The following is a 20,419-nucleotide window of genomic DNA, read 5'->3' as shown; positions in this document are numbered from 1 at the left end:
GAAACAGAGCTTTGGAATGCAGGCAGTGGGATATGATGTATCAGGGTATGCAAGCCGTCACAGGAGTTCAGAGACTTGAGTACCTGCAGCAGGAATGAAGCAGAACAGACAGTGGACGAGAGGCGAGTGGTCAGTGCTGAGGCAGGGAGAGAAAGATAGGCCCAAGGAAGCCTTTGACGGGTGTTGCCCTCATTGCCTGAGGTGTTTTTGATGATTTAAGTGTTAGTATTTGACCCTGCACTAGGCTCGCTTCTGTCTAGGTCTTTAGTTCCCCATCTATCAAGTGTGGGACTCTCTAACTCACCCAAGAGCTTCACGCGTGCCTGCCTTCTGAACCTAACCTTACCTAGGGATGTGGTGCCTCTGCAGCCAGGTCTAAGACAGAGTACTGCCATACAAATGTAGAAGAAGTCCTGCATTGTTTAAATGTAGTCTGATAGGGAATAATAAACAGGGACCCAACATTTTAATACGCTTCTCAATGCTGCTTTCCCATTCTTATTTACTAGTATTTATTGATCATTGTGATTTCAAATGCATCATTAGATAGAGAGTGGTCTACATTTATTCTGCTACAGTTTGCTGATAGACATTAAAACATCAGTGTTTGCTTAGGGTTGTAAAATAAAATTTCCATTTTTAAAAAATAATTTAATACAAAAATATACACAGCAGAAATACACTGAGTCAACGGTTTTTTTTTTCATGTACAATTCCGAGACATTGATTACGTTCTTCAAGTTGTACAACCATTTTTCACCCTCCTTTTCAGCATTGTTCCTCCTGTACCATTAACATAAACTTTACTGCCCCCTAAGCTTCCTATCAAACCTGTTGTCAGTTTGATCCCCTATAGATAGTTCTTTAAAAGAGCATAATGCTCAAGGCAGACATTCGTTACTAAAACCAAAAACCAAACCAAACCTGTTGCCTTCAAGTCGATTCCTACTCATAGCGACCCTATAGGACGGAGTAGAGCTGCCGCATAGTTTTTCCAAGGAGTGCCTGGTGGATTTGAACTGCCGACCTTTTGGTTAGCAGCCGAGCTCTTAACCACTATGCCACCAGGGTTTCCATTCTTTACTAAGCAAGCCAAAATTCCCATTTTTCTTTGTTTTTAGTGTGAAAACTTTTCTTTTCTCTACCCCCCCACCTTCTCTGTTCCTTCCTCCTCCCAGCTTCTACTTCCTTTCTTTCAACAAGAACTCCTTTAGGTTACTGTCTCCAAGAAGTGAATTTGTCATCTTTAAAATGAGCTTTATAATATGTCCTGCACAGGCTACCACGCATATTAAGCGAGGGCACATTCCCAGTGCCTTGCACACAGCAGTTGGACAATGAATCCTAGTTTTCTTTCTTCCCTTTATTACCCTCATCTTTATTAGGCTGTGGTTGGCCTTGCCTGGTGGAGTCCTCTGGGCTCTGGATGCCAACCAGCCATCAGGTGAGTTAAACAGAATGTCAGGAAGGTAGGATCTGGCTGCACTGATAAGTTTCCTTCAGTCCTAACGCATGATCTGCAGGGCGTCCTTGTAAAATGAGCCTGACTTAAGGCTTCCTTAAGCTCCTGAGACAAAGATGCTATAGAAATAGGAGGCATTTGTGATGTTATTAATTGGCAGCAGCTTTAAATGGGCCACCCTGAATTGAGAATAATGCAAGTGTCCCCAAATGTGGCCGGTATCTCCTCATTCATGTATTGAAGTATGCAACAAGTCAGAAAAAAGGCAGACAAGAGGATCCTGGAGCCTCTCCTGGCTCAGGCTATTAGGTTGCTCCAGCAGCTGACCTCTCTCTTTCAGAAGCCCTTTCTTTTTGTTGGGGCTAATTCCTGAAGCAATCCTCCCAACAGCTCATTTCCCCAGGCTGTAAGCAGAGGCCGACCAAGGGGCCCTGTGGTCAGGAGTTATTACCACAAGCAGGAAGTGTTTAATGGTTTCCATTTACTTTTAGTTGGAAAGAGGAAAGACTGAACCTTCCTTACAATAGAGGCAGAAAATCAACGCAACTACCGCAGTTCATTTTACCTTCGGGAGGGAACCAGAGCTCCGTAAGGGCACCAACGGTAACATCTTGAATTTGCCTTGCCACCAACAGAACAAGGACAAGGGGAATTTATTGCATAAATCTCAAGATTTAAGTGCTGTGCGAGGTCTGCCTGGCCTTTGAAGCCTGCCTCATAACTAGTGTGTGTACATCATTGTAAGTGAAGGCAGGGAACTGTCATCCTGTGATTATTTCAGTGCGGGCTCTTGGTACTATTTTTTTTTTTTTTAAATCAGATGCTACTTTAAAAATTGACAGGATAATAGACAAGAAAGATACAAGAATATAGAAGAATTGCATAATCTATCATCTATAATCTCCTTTCATCCCTTGAACAAAGTTTATGCATCTCTTAAATCTGTAGTATATTTGTAAAAATCCATCAGGCATTCATCACAAAGAAACTCTTAACATATTTACAAGTTAGAGTTTTTATGGGCCATAGTCTTGATTATAATCCACTAAAAATTGGAAATAAATAATATAAAGCTCACTGCCCTCCACCCCAAGTCTTGACTGTTTAGAAACTAAACATACACTCCTATATAATATTGGATCAAAGAAGAAATCAGACGGGAGATTATAAACTGTCTAGGAAATGAAAAGGAGAACACTTTATACTAAATCTTTTTACCTAACCTGTGTGCCATAGCAAAAGAAATGCTCAGAAGAAAATGTATAGCCTTGAAGAAGTAAGGTGAAAAATAAAGAAGATAATAGCCATTTTCAGAAGTTTGAAAAAGTACAAGAAATTAAACCAAAAGGAAATAGAAGGAACTATAAATTAAAGACTAAATTTAATGAAATAGGAAACATTAGGAAGGTGTATAAATATAAATTACGATTCTTGAGAAGGACTAAAAATAGAAATTTAATAATATGCCTGACCAAAGAGTAATGTTTTTGCAAATCTCAGCACCTTCATTCAGTGGGATATTATGCAGCCATTAAAATTGTTTCAAAAACATTTGTAAGAAGGTTGAGTGAAATGCTTATGTCAAGTGAAAAAAGCAGAATCTAAAATGATATTATAGTATGATTATAAACGTGTGAATACTATCTTTCATTCCTTCCTCCCCCAAGTTCTGAAGAGAATTAAGTCTAGAAAGAGTGCATCAGAATATCATAGTGTGAATGAAGTAATGATACATGCTACACCTCTGAAAAAGCTTGAAAATATTATGCTAAGTTAAAGAAGCCAGTCATAAAGGACCATGTATTGTATGAGTTCATTTATATGCACTGTCCAAAACAGACACATCCAGAGAGACAGAAAGTAGATTAGTGGTTGCCTAGGGCTAGAAGGGGATTTTGAGGGAGATTGGAGGAGGATGGCTACAGAGTACAAGGTTTTTGGGGTGATTGATGAAAATGTTCTAAAATTGATTGTGGAGATGGTTGCACAACTCTGTGAATATACTAAAAGCGATTGAATTGTATAGTACGTGAACTATATTTCAATCAAGCTGCTACCAAAAAAAAAAAAATCACAGTGGTTATCTTGGGGAATGGGAATATCAGTGATTTTCCTCCTGTTTTTCCACCCTCTTCTGTAATTCCTAGATTTCCATATGTAATTACGCATTAATTTTATATATCGTAAACTAAAAGACATTTTAATGGAAGAATGTGAACAGTCAGTCAGTCTCTTAGCAGAAAAGGCATTGATGAGAAAAGTCTGTTAGCCTACCTTCTGAGAAGGTGAGGGTAGGCAGATTCCTGTAATCATAAACTTTGGGGCCTGTTGTCATGGATTACTGAATTGCCAGTTTTGCTGTAACATACATCAGGTGTTTAAGGCCTCTTCTCCAGGTCAGGGAAAATAAAATATTATTTGGTGGGGGACTATCATGGGCAGCGTCACATCTCTGGAAAGAGCTGGGGGTCTTGTGAGCCGTGGGGATGACTAAAAGCTCATTCTAGTAACATATTCTGAGAGGTGTCAGACTCTGCTCTCTGTGTGCTGAACTGGAGAAAGCTGTTACTTATATAACTTCCTGTAATTACCCGGCAGTATCTCCTGCTGTGGAGAGCTGCCCTCTCTGCTTGTCTTTGCTGAATGAAGGCAACCTGGCCTTTCCTTCCTTGCTGCTGATTTACCTTCTACTTTTGGCTTCATGTGTGGGGTCCGTTTTTTTTTTTTTTTCCTTGTTTTTAACTGAAACTGAAATGCCATTTTAAACAGAAGAATCCATCCTGTTTTTTGAAGATGGGAAATTCTTACGCTGGACAGCTGAAGACGACCCGTTTTGAAGAAGTCTTGCATAACTCCATCGAGGCCTCCCTGCGTTCCAACAACCTGGTGCCCAGGCCAATCTTCTCCCAGTTGTACCTGGAAGCTGAGCAGCAGCTGGAAGGTAGGAGATGTGTTTGTGTATTTCTTTTATTATGCGCAGTCAGAGTAAGCAACAGAACAAAACTGTTTCCTTTCCTGCTCTGTGTAGAAAACAATGTTGAGTCTAACCAAAAAGAATTATCAGAAAAAGAAAATTGCACTCAAATTCTTGTTTGGCTAAAATTAAAATAAATCTCAGGAATGCAACTAGTCATAATATTGCAAGGACTAGAATTATTCATCGGACTAATAGGAGAAGGGAGAGGGCCATGGTAGACTGTTCTGAATTGGTTGTTATTTATACACTTAATAAAAGATTTGGCATTTTCACTTGGATAAGTAAGACATTTTAACATGCTTTTGCACCTCAGCTACATTTTTTCTCTTTGTCCTGTGATTCATGGCCAAATCCTTGCAAAGTAGGCTAGGTAGTTTTCTTTGTGATAGGTGTCAGAGCCTTCTAGAGACTTTTAAAAAACCAAGAACAAACCCTTATGAATTTAATGTGTGACAAGAATAAATAAGTAAATTATCTTCAACCATGGGGACAACTTTAGGGTTTACTTAATTATCCAAGGAATAAAATAGTTGTATATTTTTATCTTTAGTTTGTATTTTTATAGCTATTAAAATTAACCCTATAATTCATAGTACAAGAGAGTTACTGTTATTGAAGTTCTTTTTTAAGTTTGTCTTTCACTTGAAGTTATCTGTACACTTAACTTGCTTCCTGTTGCCGTTGAGTCAATTCTGACTCACAGCTATCCTACAGGACAGAGTGGAACTGCTCCAGAGGGTTTCCAAGGCTGTAATCTCTATGAAAGCAGACTGCCACATCTTTCTCCCGAGGAGCGGCTGTTGGATTCAAACCACTGACCTTTCAGTTAGCGGCTGAGTGCTTAACCACTGCACCATCAGGGCTCCCTTCACTTACCTATTGAAGTGAAAGAGGATCCAGTGTAAAGCATAAATTAATTAATTAGAAAGCATGCACGGTGCCAGTTCCTGTGCTGGGGCGGTCATGGTGTGTGTGAGTATGTGTGTGTGTGTATATGTATGTGTGTGAGTGTGTGTGCGTGCTGGGTGGTTGTGGGGGTGCTGGGTTGGGGAGGGTTGTACATAAAGAAGAATGAGGCCTGGAGGTACTTGTCTTTAAGGAGTCCTGCCTTGAACCTCTGTGATATCTGATAGTTCCTTACTATCCTTAGCAAGGAGGCATTCCTTCTGTCAGTGTTTAAAGTCCTTATTAAATTAACTTTGCAAATAGCACAGCTAAGACGCTAATAGAACTGGATCTGTACTGAGAGAAGCTAGGTTGTGGGCAAAACCTTGAATTAGAAAAACCAAGAATTCTCTGGTATTCACACTGAAAGTGCCAGTATATTCTGGTATGGGAAATGTTACTGTGATATCATGGGGAGTTAAGAAATAACTGGAGAATATTTCATAGACAGAGTTTTTGGTTAGCTGGAAGACTTTTGTGAAATAGGTATTAAATGGCCATCCTTAATATCTGATACTCTTAAAAATCTTTATTGGTAATGATAATAATATAGTACATTTGAATGGTACCTTAAAGTCTACGAAGTGCTTTCACCTTCACAAGTTAAAAGTAGTGGGATCCCTTGATTTGGAAAGATGGAAGACTGGTTTGCTTGGAGTTTAGAAGGAGGGACTGAGTAGCAGAGTTGCATCCTTAGCTTTGGCAACTTGAAGATAAAAGGGTTAAGTAGACATGGGGATATTCACAGAGAGGAGAAAGCTCCCTGAGGATCTCTAATCGACGGTTCCTTAGGTTTAAGACCTTGAGTAGGGTACCTTTCCCCCCGCCTGTAGTTGGGAGGCTGCATCTTTCACACACTGACTTCTCAGGGCAAAGTGGAACATTCCAGAACAGCTTTTCACATACAACGTTCAGTCCTCTGCTGTCAAATGCTGAAGCTGTCAGCTGTCATTGGGCTTGCTCGGCCTTCATGTTGGTATGAAAGCCAGAGCAGGCCCTCTCTCCAGTTTTCCCATTTGGCCAGCAAACAGAATAGAGAAATCCTCTGAGATCTTGTTTTTCTGGTGCAGTGGGTTGGGAGGGTGGGAGCGAGGGGTCGGTGGCGGAGGATAGAGTGGGAGGGGGGAGTCTCTTTTCTTTTTGCTAATTGTCCCCATAAACCAAGCACTCAGCTCAAGCCTTGGTTTTCTGCATCATAAAACTTGGTGCAGACTGCTTTGTATAAGCCACACCTTGTTTTGTCTGTCTGTGTCTCTGTCAGGTCTCTTATCTTATTGCTGCCCTTCCTAAGACAATAAATAACATTAAAGATGATTTTTATGACCAGGCTGCTGGTACACTAAACACCCCTTGGATCTGTTAACATTTTATGTATTCGTGAGGGTGCTTTAGCAGGGGCACTTACTACTTGGTTCTTTGAATTAGGGGTCTAACCACCCCCTTCTAGGCTGAAAACTTTTTACGTTTTATTTATATATATTTTTTAAAAGGACCAGCAGAGCAAAACAAATACCACCCCTACATTTTGGGGTAGGTATTTATTAAACAAGAGGTAGGTAAATTCCTATAATTCCGGCTATTTAGAATGTCATACAGTTTCTTCTCCTGGATCGAAAACAAGATTCCGTATGAACGTTGAAATGAATAGCCCCGTGCCCTGTGGATTAATGTGGTGCTATGGAAGTTCTGGGTTCATGTGTTTTATTACTAAGACCCTAAGCTCCCAAATCCAGTTGGTTTTGCCTAATGCCATCTTAAAGCCCTCATCCTGCCAGGGGACCTTGGTAAACACGTCTGGCTCAGTCTGTTCCTGGTTAAGAACTTCTCCCCCCACTTGTTGCTGGCTAACCCATTCCATCAAAGGCCCTGGAATGTCTGATGTAGACCTTTGACCTTTAATCCTGCTTTCCTACTGACTGGATTTTGAGCTCTTTCTTTGACTTTCTGAGGCTTAAAGCCCTCCTCTTTCTTTCTGAGAGTCTGAATTCCTGTTCTTTTCGGCTTAGCGGAATAGTGTGCGGACATTCCTGTGTGTGCCCTTGGTGCTCTGAAGGTTCCTGCTTTGGGGGCTGCTGACTCTAGTGCCGCAGGGATTTCCTCTCCCTTTTTCACTGTAATAGTTGGTGTCTTTGTCATCCCCTCCTGAGCCTCTGGAGTGCTGCTGCAGGACTCGTCTCGATTTGGCAGACAGTGCTTTCTCTGCTACCCACTTCCCAGAGCAGTTTCAGCCTCCACAGAGACCTGTCCTGCATTGCAGGCACCTGGGGTCTGGGAGTGACTCTTTATACTTTCTACTAAAACCACTCCACGCCCCCTTTTAATGGCAGGAAGAAAGCATCTGAACCAGGCTCAGGAGTTTATTCTCTTCCTCTTTCTGTTTTTTTCCTGGGTAATCTTTTTATAGTCTTCCTCCTACCACCTTTGTGTCATCTGGACTCAGGAGGACTGTGACACCAGGAATTCTTGCTTCAGTTCTTGCTGTGATCTTTTCAAGGTGATGTGCCCAGGTGCTATGGATTGAATTGTGTCCCCTCAACATGTGTGTTGTAGATCCTAACCCCTATACCTGTGGATGTAATCCCATTTGGGAACAGGGCTTTCTTTGTTATGTTAATGAGGCCATATCAGTGCAGGGTATGTCTTAAACCAATCACTTCTGAGATATAAAAGGAGCCGATTAGGCATGGAGGCAGGTAAGCACAAATGGGGGAAGATTGATGCCACATGGAGATCACTGAGACCTGAGGAAGAGAAACTGAAAGAGACAAGGACTTCCCCCAGAGCCAACAGAGAGAAAGCCTTCCCCTAGAGCTGGCATCCTGATTCGAACTTCTAGCCTCCTACACTGTGTTGAAATAAATGTCTGTTAAAGCCATGCACTTGTGATGTTTGGTAGCCAAAACAGCCATCGGGGAGGTTATGTTCTGATTATCCTCTACCTGGTTAAGTCACTTCTGGAACATCCTGTGCAACTCTGAGGGCCATATTTTCCATATACACTGCCATGCTTCAAAGTGGCCTGGAGCTCATCAGGATTAACAACCTCGTTTTAAAGATGTGGGATCTGGGGCACAGAGAAGGTCAGTAACTTTTTTGGCACACAGACAGTGGCAGATCCAAGTACTGAAAAGTGAGTCCCCTGATTCGCGGTCCAATCTCTCTTCATTGCACACAATTTCTTCATTAACATAAGACCACTAGAGCCAAGTAAGGGAAGAGTAGAAGTGCCAACTAAGAAACCAGCGCTGAAAGAGGAGATAGAGAAACAAAAAGGAGAAATAACCATATCCTAGCCTCGTATACCTAAGGATGTGCGTAATGACCCTGTTCCATAAAGAAGGTGGGATACTATTTATTAAATGGCATTTAAAGACAGGTAAGTTAAGAAGGATTTCTACCTACAATGTCTTAAGTTAAAAGGAGTTAGAAGGACTAAACTTCAACAGCCTGGAAAATTCGTTTATATGAAATTCCCCCTCTCCCTAACAGTGCTGGGTTAAATAAGGCATGGCTGCATATGTTCAGATCAATTGGGCCAATATATCCTGAGCATGTCTTCTGCATGAAGCATTTTGCAGGATTCCAGGAATACGGAGGTGAACGAGGGCAGAGTCTGCGCTCCAGAAGAGAGAGTCCAGAGGGGAGACAGAAAGAAGCTAATTTCACTGCAGTGATAGGGACCCACACGGGGAGTGGGATGACTTCCATGGCCAGTTCTATGTTTGCCCTAACTCCTGAAATACTATTCCACTTAGAGGGGGAAAAAAAAGCTTCCTAACGCTATTACATGTCTGACCCTGTTGTAGAATGTCTTGGTATGGCTGTATCTATATATTTTTGACATTTCTGTATTTGTTTGTATTTCTGGTGATACACACATGCATTCTTCCCTTGAGGGACAAATAATAATGTATAGCTTAACAGATCTTTTATGCTTACATAAAGGCAGCGTACACTGTTTATGTTTTGTGTTCTAAACTAAGCAGTGCAGTTTAGTGGTGGGAACATTAGCTTGGGCATCAGACCTGGGAGCATGCTGGCTATGCTATTTAGTAGTTAGTTGACTAGTTGGAGGCCAATCATTGGACCTCTCTGAGCCTCAGTTTCCTTATCTATGCCCATTGCTGTTGAGTCGATTCCAACTCATAGTGACCCTATAGGACAGAGCAGAATTGCCGCATAGGATTTCCAAGGTTGTAATCTGTATGGAAGCAGACTGCCACATCTTTCTCCCGTGGAGCAGCTGGTGGGTTCAAACTGCCAACCTTCTGGTTTGCAGCTGAGTGCTTTAACCACGGCGCCACCAGGGCTCCTTTCCTTATCCATAAAATGGTCTATGTGTTATACCCTGGTACATCCCACACGAATCTTTTTAGAGTGCCTAACATGTACAGGGTGTCCCTGGGACCTGGTTGGTGCTGCTAACTGAAAGGTTGGAGGTTCATGTCCACCCAGAAGTGCCTCAGAAGAAAGGCCTGATGATTTATTTCCAAAAAAATTAGCCATCAAAATCCCTGTGGAGCACAGTTCTACTCTGACACACATGAGGTTGCCATGAGTTGGAGTTGACAGCAACTGCTTTTTTTAAAAAATACATCCAGGCTTTGTGCTCCATCCTTGTCAGCCAGTTGTATATGTATTGAACCTGTGGCACATGTGCAGAGCTGTGGTGTGATGGGAAGAGAAATGAACCTGAATTTGAAGTCTAGAGGCCAGGGAGGGAGCCTATTTACAGTGTGACTGTGGGCAAGTCACGTAACCTCATGAACCACAGTTTTTCCCTCTGCTAAAGAGGGATGAGAATGTCTGGCTTGCAGTGTTTTTGCAAGGATTAATTAATTATTAAATAGTTAAGATGTGTTGAGTACTTGCTAAGTGACGAGTGGAACTAATTCTGGATTAGTCCTACACATCCTGTGCCTTTGCTGAGCTTGTGACTCCAGGTGGGAAAAGGTCCTAGAGGCAGCTCTGAAGGATCGGAAGGGCACCTGCCTGCCTGACCCATCACTTTTCTTTTCTGCTTCTAGCTGGAAGCCGAGCAGACAATGAGGAAGAGGAAGAAGAGGGAGAAGGAGGGCTGGAATCAAACAGTCCCGCAAATCCCTACCAGATGCACCCTCCGCCTGAAGGATGCTGCACCACTGATGGTAAGACACCGCCAGCCCCCAGGGTGGGTGGGCCCCCACCCTGCTGCCCAGCATCTGCAGAAGGGTCAGTGGCCAGGCCTGAGTCTGGCGCTGGTGTAAAGGGGCTGTTTACCATCCCATGCCTTGAGGTGTGAGCCTGGCTGGTACTCCTGTACCAGCAGCACTGAGTACTCCACGCTGTAGGGCTCTGAGGGTCACAGCCCCTCAGCCGTATTTGGACAGCCTTAACTTCACAGATCTACCACTTGCCTGTCAGTTTGTCATACTGAGGTGGCTTGCATGTTGCTATGATGCTGGAAGCTATGTCACCGGTATTTCAAATACCAGCAGGGCCGCCCATGGTGGACAGGTTTCAACGGAGCTTCCAGACAAAGACAGACTAGGAAGAAGGACCTGGTGATCTAAAAAAATCGGCCAGTGAAAACCTTATGAATAGCAAAGAAATGTAGCCAGAGTGCTCTTTAGACGTGAGGATGGTGAGACTTCCTTTCGTGTACCTTGGATATGTTATCAGGAGAGACCAATCCCTGGAGAAGGACCTCATGCTTGGTAAAGTAGAGGGTCAGTGAAAAAGAGGAAGACCCTTAATGGGATGGATTGACACAGTGGCTGCAACAATGGGCTCAGACATAGAATGATTGTGAGGATGGTGTAGGACCCGGCAGTGTTTGGTTCTGTTGTAAAAGGCTTATCTAAATAAATTTTAGCCATTTCCCTCTTATTCCTTTTTTTTTTTTTCGGCTACTTTTTGAAATTGCCTCAGATTTTTTGAGGAGGAACTATATTTAAAAGATCTAAACTATATAAACTGAAATATATTTAAAAGATCGAAGATTCAAAAGAGAACAACGTGAAACATCTTGCTGTGCTCATAGGCCTTCTCTGTATTCTTGTTACCCAGTTCCCCTCCCAAGAGACAACCAGAATTACTAGTTTCTCATCCCCTTATTCTTGACATTTGCCTATTTCTCATATATGTAAAATGCAGGTATTAAAAAAAAAACAAATTGCATGCAATTTCTCGTATGTGTATCTTGTATGCCTTTTAATTTACCATAATTTGTTTATAATTCTTTTCCTATTGAGCTTCAGTTGTACATTAATGTGTATTATATGATGACGCTGATGGTCATAAAAATAATTAGCATACATGTGATCAGTGTCATGAATAACTGTGATTATAAATTTATCCATCAGAATTAATTTTAAAGTAAACTACATCCAGAGGTAAGGATGGTTCCTGACAACGTGAGGACTTTTCCTCCCTTTGCCCGTATAAATTCTTGTCCTGTGAAAGTCACTTAGAAGCGTGTTCATTCCTCCTAGGGTTCTGCCAGGCAGGGAAGGACCTGCGCCTTGTCTCCATTTCCAGTGAGCACATTGACGTCCCTGCAGGCTTTCTCCTTGTGGGGGCCAAGTCCCCCAGCCTGCCGGACCATCTCTTGGTGTGTGCTGTTGACAAGAGGTTCTTGCCAGATGACAATGGCCACAATGCTCTTCTTGGTAAGTTTCTTCTCTGCCCTTCTCCATGGCTCAGTCTGCATTTGGGGATGGGTCAGGTATAAAGGGGAGTCCTGGGGGTGGTACAAATGGTTAACGTGCTCAGCTGCTAAATGAAAGGTTGGTGGTTCGAGTCCATCCAGACGCTCCTCAGAACAAAATAAAACAAAAAACCCCAAACCCGTTGCCATGGAGTCAGTTGACTCATCACGACCCTACAGGACAGAGTAGAACTGCCCTGTAGGTTTCTAAGGAGCAGCTGGTGGATTTGAACTGCCAACCTTTTTTGGTTAGCAGCTGAGCTCTTAACCACTGCGCCACCAGGGCTCCTCCTTAGAACAAAGGCTTAGCGATCTACTTCCGAAAAAATAGCCATTGAAAACCCTATGGAGCAGTTCTACTCTGATGCCCCTGGGGATGCCGTAAGTCAGAGCTGACTCCACGACAACGGGTTTGTTGGTGTTGGTAGTGATGAGGAGGTCCTGAGTGGGCTACATTGAGATCTGTTTGTCAGCATGTCACACAACCCTGTTTATGTTTTTACCGTTTGACTATTCCTTTGTAGAATGAAATGCAAATGAGACTTAATTTAAAATATGACTGCCTTCCTGTAGACTATTCCTCATTTAACATTAATTTTTTCATACATTAATTCATCAAACCTTTACTAAGAGCCTACCTGTGTTAGGAATGGGATACAAATCTTGTTCTAGAAAACCATCAGACATACAGCAATCAGAGAATAAGGCTGAGTGTTCCTGACTCCTGAATGGGTACCCTCTATTCCTTTTCTCCTTTGGTTTACACAACAACTTCAGAGGTGGTTATTATTATCCCAGTTTTTTAGGTGGGCTTGGACTGATTAAGGCCCTTCCCCAAGGGTGCATGAGTAAAAGAGACAGAGCCAGGATTCAAACTCAGGTCTTCCTGGTTCCAAATTCTACCTGCTAACTACCATCCCTTGGACTCATATCATGACTAACGTCATGATGGGGGCAGCTCTGTTTTCTCTTGCCAGCTACTGGCATCACTAGCCTTGGATCTTTGGAACAGCCGTTGGCTTGCTAAGGCCATGACTTCAGTGCAGAGCTTAGCTACGTCTTACCAAGCCTGGCTCGAATTTGCTCAGAAGACATTTATTGAGCTCTTACCGTGTGCTAGGCTCTGTGCTCAGCATACTCCCCCTTAGCGGAGCAGAAAAAGGGGAGGTCCAAGGTTTGGGTTAAAAGACCAGAGCTCTGGGTTACAGGTCTTTGCGTGACCCGCTCGACCTTGGCGTCCTCATTCTTAAAGTGGGGAGGTGATGTTCGTGCTTCCGGCTCTCTAGCAACCTGTTCCTGTTTGGTGAGTCTGGGTCTGACCCCTTTACCTGGCCTGGTGTCTCCTTTGGAGGAGGACTGGGCAGACAGAAGGGTTGATAATAATCTGTCTATTCTAGATGTAGCATCAAGAACAGTCTTCACTGCAAAAGTGAGTTTGATTAGGAGAGTTTATGGGAAAAACTTTTAGGCTAAAATAAAAAAAATCCGTGTGTACCAACGTTTAAGCTTCCAGATTGATGCTTGATACAGCCTCAAAATCTGGGCAGGTAAATGGACTTCAGTGGACATTTACTGAGCACGTTTTATGGGTGAGGCATGTGCGAAGCACTGAGGGGTTGGGAGGGGAGCCCGTGGGCATTGACCAGAGAAGAAGAAGAGGTGTCTCCTGCCAAGAGGAAAGTGGGGAGACAAGCCCTTGTGTAAACCCCAGAGAGAGGCAGAGGAATGTTGACTGGAGGTACAAATGCGGCTCTGGGATAATGACAGAGAGGAGAACGTTTTAGTCAACTCTGCTTAGGCAGGTCTACAGATTTATGTAATTAATTCTGTAAAACAAGAATAACCCCAGAAAAATTCACTCCATCAAACAAGCTCACGGAACCATTCAGTTGCAGATTTAATTTGCTTATCGAGGCCACGCAGGATAAAAATGTGTTGGGGAAGATGGTGCCTAATGACCGGGCCAGTGTTTGATCTGGCCGTGTCTGGGGATTTGTCTGAATTCCATTACTTAGTGACTGTAAAGGAATTGCGAGGGTAGTAAATCAAGGAGGTTCTGTGTCTTGACATGTAGAGACAAAAATATTTCAGTTTCATTCACTTCCTGCCCTGCAACAGCTTCAGCTCCTCAGGCAGCCGATGAGGAGGAAGTAGTGTCTTTGTTAATTGCTTGCCAAAAAGCCATCTGAAATGGGTAACGAGGGCTGGTTGGTAATAACCGATGCTTTCTTCTTTTAGAAAAACTTTATGCTCTCAGCCTGCACACTTAACACCACATAAGTTTCCTGCAATTAACCCTGATGGCTGCATAGGGCAAGGTGGTCCCTCCTGCAACCCTCTGGTGCCGGAGTTCAGTACTGTTTTGTTGTAGTTAGGTGCCGTCGGGTTAGTTGTGACTCATGGTGACCCTGCGTACAACAGAACGAAACATGGCCCGGTCCTGCGCCATCCTCACAGTCGTTGCCATGTTTGAGCCCATTGTTGTAGCCACTGTGTTAGTCCATGTCATTGAGGACCTTCCTCTTTTTTGCTGACCCTCTACTTTACCAAGCATGATGTCCTTCTCCAGGGATTGGTCCTTCCTAATAACATGTCCAAAGTATGTGAGACAAAGTCTTGCCATCCTTGCTTCTAAGGAGCACTCTGGCTGTACTTCTTCCAAGACAGATTTGTTTGTTCTTCTGGCAGTCCATGATATATTCAATATTCTTCACCAGCACCATAATTCAAAAAGCGTCAGTTCTTCTTCTACCTTCCGTATTTGTTGTCCAGCTTTCGCATGCATATGAGGTGACTGAAAATACCATGGCTTGGATCAGGCTTACCTTAGTCCTCAAAGTGACATCTTTACTTTTTAACGCTTTAGAGAGGTCTTTTGCAGCAGATTTGCCCAGTGCAAGGCCAGATGGATCTTGACCGAAAGCAGAGAATACCAGAAAGATGTTTATCTGTGTTTTATTGACTTCGCAAAGACATTTGACAGTGTGGATCATAAAAAATTATGAATAGCATTGCGAAGAATGAGAATTCTGGAACGCTTAATTGTGCTCATCTGGAACCCGTATGTAGTCCAAGAGGCAGTCATTTGAACAGAACAAGGGGGTACTGTGTGGTTTAAAATCAGGAAAGGTGTATGTCAGGGTTGTATCCTTTCACCATACTTATTCAGTCTGTATGCTGAGCAAATAATCTGAGAAACTGGACTCTATGGAGAAGAATGAGGCATCAGGATTGGAGGAAGACTCATTAGCACCCTGTGATGTGCAGATGATACAACCTTGCTTGCTGAAAGTGAAGAAGACTTGAAGCATTTACTGATGAAGATCAAGGAGTACAGCCTTCAATATGAATTACACTTCAATATAAAGAAAACAAAAATCCTCACAACTGGACCAGTAAGCAACATCACGGTAAACGGAAAAAATAATTGAAGTTGTTAAGGATTTCATTATACTTGGATCCGCAGTCAACGCCCATGCAAGAAATCACTTTTTAGTGACCTATAAAATGGAGGCTGTGGAATGTCTTGGGGGAAGCAAGGGCTTTTAACTCCTTATCCCTCATCCCCGAAAGAAAGGCCTGGCAATCTGCTTCTGTAAAGATGTATTGTTTTTGTTAGGTGCTGTCGAGTTGATTTCAACTCATAGCAACCCCATGTAATAGAGTAGAACTGTCCCATAGGTTTCCTAAGTTTTTGTATAGCCTTTCTGTAATCTTTATGGAAGCAGATCACCAGGTCTTTTTCTTGTGGGTCTGTTGAGTGGGTTCGAGCCACCAACCTTTCAGTTAGCAGCTAAGTGCTTAACGGTTCTTGCTAACTAAGAAAACCCTATGGAGCCATTCTGTTGTGTAACACATGGGGTTGTCACGAGTTGGAATCAACTTGACAGCAGTTGATTTGGTTTGGGTTTTACCCCTCTTCCCTTAATGAAGGGAGTCTTGTTCTAGTAACTTTGAATCAACTGAGAGATTTTGTCTGAGAAAGACAAAAGATTAAATTCCTGGTGTTTTGGTTTTTTGGTGGTAATTCGTCCTAACTGGCTAACACGTAAGAGAAAAAAAAAAACATGTCTAACTAGTAGCTTCCTTTTGTAGATGGGAGTACATGAGTCCTTTGTTCCTTCAGCCAGCAAATAATTAAGCCAGCATTTATTGAATGTATAAGCCAAAACTGAAGCCTGGGCCATAAGCTACCCTTGAGGCCCCAAAGCTACGTAGGACATAGTGCCTCCCTCCGGAAGCTCACTGTGTGGTGGGAAAAACTCAGGCCAACAAAGAATCAGCCCCGAGATTCACAGCGAACTGTGTTACCACAAATCTTTGGCAACATGCTAGAGCAGAGGGTTTGAAAGTGTGACGGGATACTGAAGGAGGTACCACTCAGTGTTGGGAAAGGTGTCTCGGAGGATGTGGTGTTTGAGTTGGGCCCTGAAAAATGAGTAGAATTTCGCCAATTGGAGAACAACAATAGCAGCAATACTAGCAGCAATAAAATCACCAATACCATCTAATGTTTATTGAGCACTTATCACGTGCCAGAAGCTGTTCTAAGTAACTTCAAATAACCCAGTGAATTATCTTTATCTAGCGTTATTATTATCTAGCGTTTATGTAGGAAGAAACAGAGGCACAGAGAAGTTAATTGACTTGCTCAAGGTCACCTAGTTATTAAATGACATGATCTGAATTTGAACCCAGATGATCTGGCCCTGGTACCCATATCCTAGAGGAGGAGGGGTGTTCCAGGCAGAAGGGATCATGTGTATGAAAGAGCCTCACACATTGGAAGAATGGTGGGGACTTCCTTAAGCTGGAGCTTGAGATTCATGCGTAAAGAGAGGCTGGGTGAGTCCATTGAGCTGGCTTGAAAAAGGCTGCAGTACATAGGAAGCCATAGGAGGGTCTACCATTTAACTTTATTATGGAAATATTCAAACTATGCAAGTAGAGAGAATAGTATCATAGTATAATGTATGTGGAGCCCTGGTGGCATAGTGGTTAAGAGCTCGGCTGCTAACCAAAATGTCAGCAGTTTGAATCCCCCAGCCACTCCTTGGAAGCGCTATGGGACAGTTCTACTCTATCCTATAGGGTTGGTGTGAGTCAGAATTAACTCGATGGCAGTGAGTTTGTTTGTTTTTTTTGTTTGTTTATAATGTATGTATCCCTTTGTCTCTCTCTTGCTTTCAGTAGTTACCAACACAGTCAGTCTTGTTTCATTTATAAATTCCCCTTCTTTTCCCCCTCCTGGATTATTCTGACACGAATACCAGACATCATGTCATTTCATCTGTAAATATTTCAGTGTATATTTCTAAAAGAGAATGGCTTTTTGTTGGAAACCCAATACTCCTATCATATCTAAAAAATTTAACGCTTATTTAATATTATCCAAATATCCAGCGTGTCACATTTTGTTGTCTTACAATTTTTTTTTTTTTTTTTTTTTTACAGTTGGTTTGTTTGAATCAAGATTTAAACAAGGTTTTCCCAGTGCATTTGGTTGATGTGTCTCTTAGGTGTCTTTTAATCTATAGGTCGTTCCTCCCAATTATTTTTTCCCCTTCAGTTTATATTCTGAAGAAATAGTGGAAGCTTTAAAATAATGTGATTGCCATGTTTCCACATGGTTTTAGAAAGTTCTCTTGGAGATCACTTGAATAATTGGTTTTCACTGAAAGGGAGAAACAGAGGCAGGGAAACTAGTTAAGAGGTTATCCAGGATTCCAGATAGTTCCAGGTAGCCTGATAGTTATAAGTTTCAAACCCTCCAACATTGCACTACTAGCCATCCCTGAGTGTGCCCTGCCTTCCCCATGCAATCACCCCTGCCCTAGTTCCTCTCCTGACTGATGTGACTCCTCACTGACTTCCCTGCTTCCTGAGGATGAACCTTTCCAGCTGCAGGTCTGTAACTTGCTGCCTGGTGCATAGTCTCGTACAGGCTTATTCCCTCTTCCCATGCACATGCAGCGAATAGCAAACAAAAGAGCCTCAGTTTCTTCTGAAAGCCCACCTTCAGTGAAACAAGTAGATAATTTCTGTATTTTAGTTGGAATTTGGCTAAAATATCAAGGGGAGGGGTGGTTGTGGACATGTTTTTTCCGCATTGGTTGTTAAGCTGTGTTTACCCCCTATAAACAGTATTGTGACAGGAATAATAGAAATCTAAAAAGGGAAAAAAATTGCCCAAATCCCAGCACCCCAAAATGAATATCCTATTTTATTTTGCACATTTTTTTTTCCATTCCCCATCCATGTGGGGATTTAAAATGGTTTTTACAAGCTTGTAATCACAGCATAGGTATAAAGCTGGATTCTGTTTTTAAACTGCCTTTGGCTACAGTGAACCAAAGATGACCCTGTTCTTTCCTGCCCGGAATCCCCATACATCAGGGGCCCTGGGAGGGTGGCTAGTTAGCTGTCCAGATGTAGCAGCTGCCTGCCTGTGGCAGTTCATCCTAGCAAGGAGCACAGAGGTCAGTGCCTGGTAAGGTCTTACCTTTTCTTCAAAGCCCAGTTCAAATCCCACCTTTCCAAGAAATCTTCCTGGGATCCCTGTCTTCAATTACTCCTGCCCCTTTCTGCCTTCTTCCCATAGCACATTGTTCCCAAAGAGCAAGTCCTGACTTAGGAGATAGGTGCTTTGGGTGCTTCCTCTCTTGGAGCTTCCAGCTCTCCACCTAGAAAGGGGATAATGGTATGTTCTCCCTGTGGTCCTGAGGATTAAGTGAGCCTGTGTATGATGTTCTTTATAAGCTCGACAGTGCTGCACAAATTTGAGAAGTTGTTATTGCTGCTGGTACTTCTGGTTAATCCGTATCACTACCTAAACAACTCAGTTATTTATGTGTTGTCTATCCATTCCTCCTGAGTCAGGGACCGTATAGTTGTATCTGTGTTCTCCTTAGACCATCTGGTTTAATTCCTAGCAAGTATGCTTTGAATGAGTATTGAAAACATTATTTGTGCTGAGAACTTACCTGTCAAATTTGCATTTTTGCACAGAGGGTTGATGGCTTGGGCCAAGTGACTGTCTTTGCTGAAGCAGCAAGGCCTTCTGGAGCATAGGGTGAATGGTTGGAGGTGCCCACACTCACAGGAAGACACGAGATGGAGCAGATGGGCCTGGAGGAGTGGTTTGTGACCATTCATGTCTGGTATGATGGCTATCAGCTGAGGCCTCCTTGGACTCTGGTGTAAGAAGGAAAGGTCAGGCACTGGTGGACTTCCAGAGCCATCCTTGAGGATTGGGGTAGGAATAATTGTGCCCCCCACTCTCCAAAAGGGAGGAATACAAGCAATAAACCTTGGCCTCCTCTAGCCTGCCACAAGCCATCTACTCGAAGGCCACCTGTGGATGTTTCAAAGAAGAACCATATAATTTTGGTTTTGTAAGAAAATACAAGACCTGTTTTAGGATTTGGAAACTAAAGCCCAGAGAGATTGAGCCACTTCCCTCATATCACACAGCACTGTGAAGGGCCGTGTAGTTGCTTCACTAGGGTCAGACTTGAGTCTTCCGAACCCTATTGAGCCCATCTTTCTAATACAGATTATGCCTCTTCTAGAGAGAGGAAAGAGAAAAGACACTTAACTGAGCACCTACTAGGTGTTAGATATATAGCAGGCACTTTGACCCTCACAGTGCTCCTACAAGATGGGTTTTTCTGAGGAGAAGGCATAGCAGAGTGGTTCAGATCCCAATTCCAGCACTTTCTGGGCCTTGATTCCCTCATCTGTAAGCAGTACTACTAATTATTTTATAGGGTTTAAATGAGAATGTTTATAGAAAGTGCTTGATCTAGTGTCTGGTACATGGTAAGTGTGCAGTAAATGTTAGCTATCACCGTCTCGCTTATTGATGAGGAAAGGAAAGCTCTGAGATTTAATTAACCTGCCCAAAGTCACATAACTAGTGAGTCACGATTTGAACTCAGGTCTGTCTGATTCCCAAGTTCATGCCCTCTCCATTGCAGTGAAGGGTAGCGGGAGGGAATGGATAGGAACCTTCTTTCCAACAGAAGTGGAGAGCCTAGTTCTGCAACTGCCATACTTGTACTACAGGCACTCATTCAGTACATGTTTGTTAAATTAATGTTACCTACAGCTCCCTAAACATTGCCAAGTAGACCTGTGGAAAGATCACATAGTAGAACTATGTATGGTCATGAGAGATTAATTTTTTTTTATAGTAAAGCAAAAAGAAAGATTTTATTCGGCATATGTTCCAAGAGGCAGAAATGGGAAATGGACAAGCATGCTGCCAGAGCCAGGTCTGCCCGAGTCCAAAGAATATTACAGAATAGGCAAAAGTGGGAAAACGGACAAGCATGCTGCCAGAGCC

The 20,419-nt window shown here is 42.8% G+C and overlaps 1 protein-coding gene across 1 annotated transcript in view; it reads left to right on the top strand.

The window, feature by feature from the left end:
* The first annotated feature begins 4,255 nt into the window (after positions 1 to 4,255).
* Positions 4,256 to 20,419, top strand: part of GREB1 (growth regulating estrogen receptor binding 1) — a 104,598-nt gene continuing 88,434 nt past the window's right edge. The window contains exons 1-3 of the mRNA XM_004373051.1: positions 4,256 to 4,412; positions 10,412 to 10,531; positions 11,858 to 12,034. Of these exons, the coding sequence (XP_004373108.1) occupies positions 4,256 to 4,412; positions 10,412 to 10,531; positions 11,858 to 12,034 (454 nt within the window). The remainder of the gene's footprint in view (positions 4,413 to 10,411; positions 10,532 to 11,857; positions 12,035 to 20,419) is intronic.

This window comes from Trichechus manatus, unplaced genomic scaffold (genome assembly GCF_000243295.1).
Source record: "Trichechus manatus latirostris isolate Lorelei unplaced genomic scaffold, TriManLat1.0 scaffold00023, whole genome shotgun sequence".
Taxonomy (NCBI): Eukaryota; Metazoa; Chordata; class Mammalia; order Sirenia; family Trichechidae; genus Trichechus; species Trichechus manatus.
This window is presented reverse-complemented; position numbering and strand designations above follow the sequence as displayed.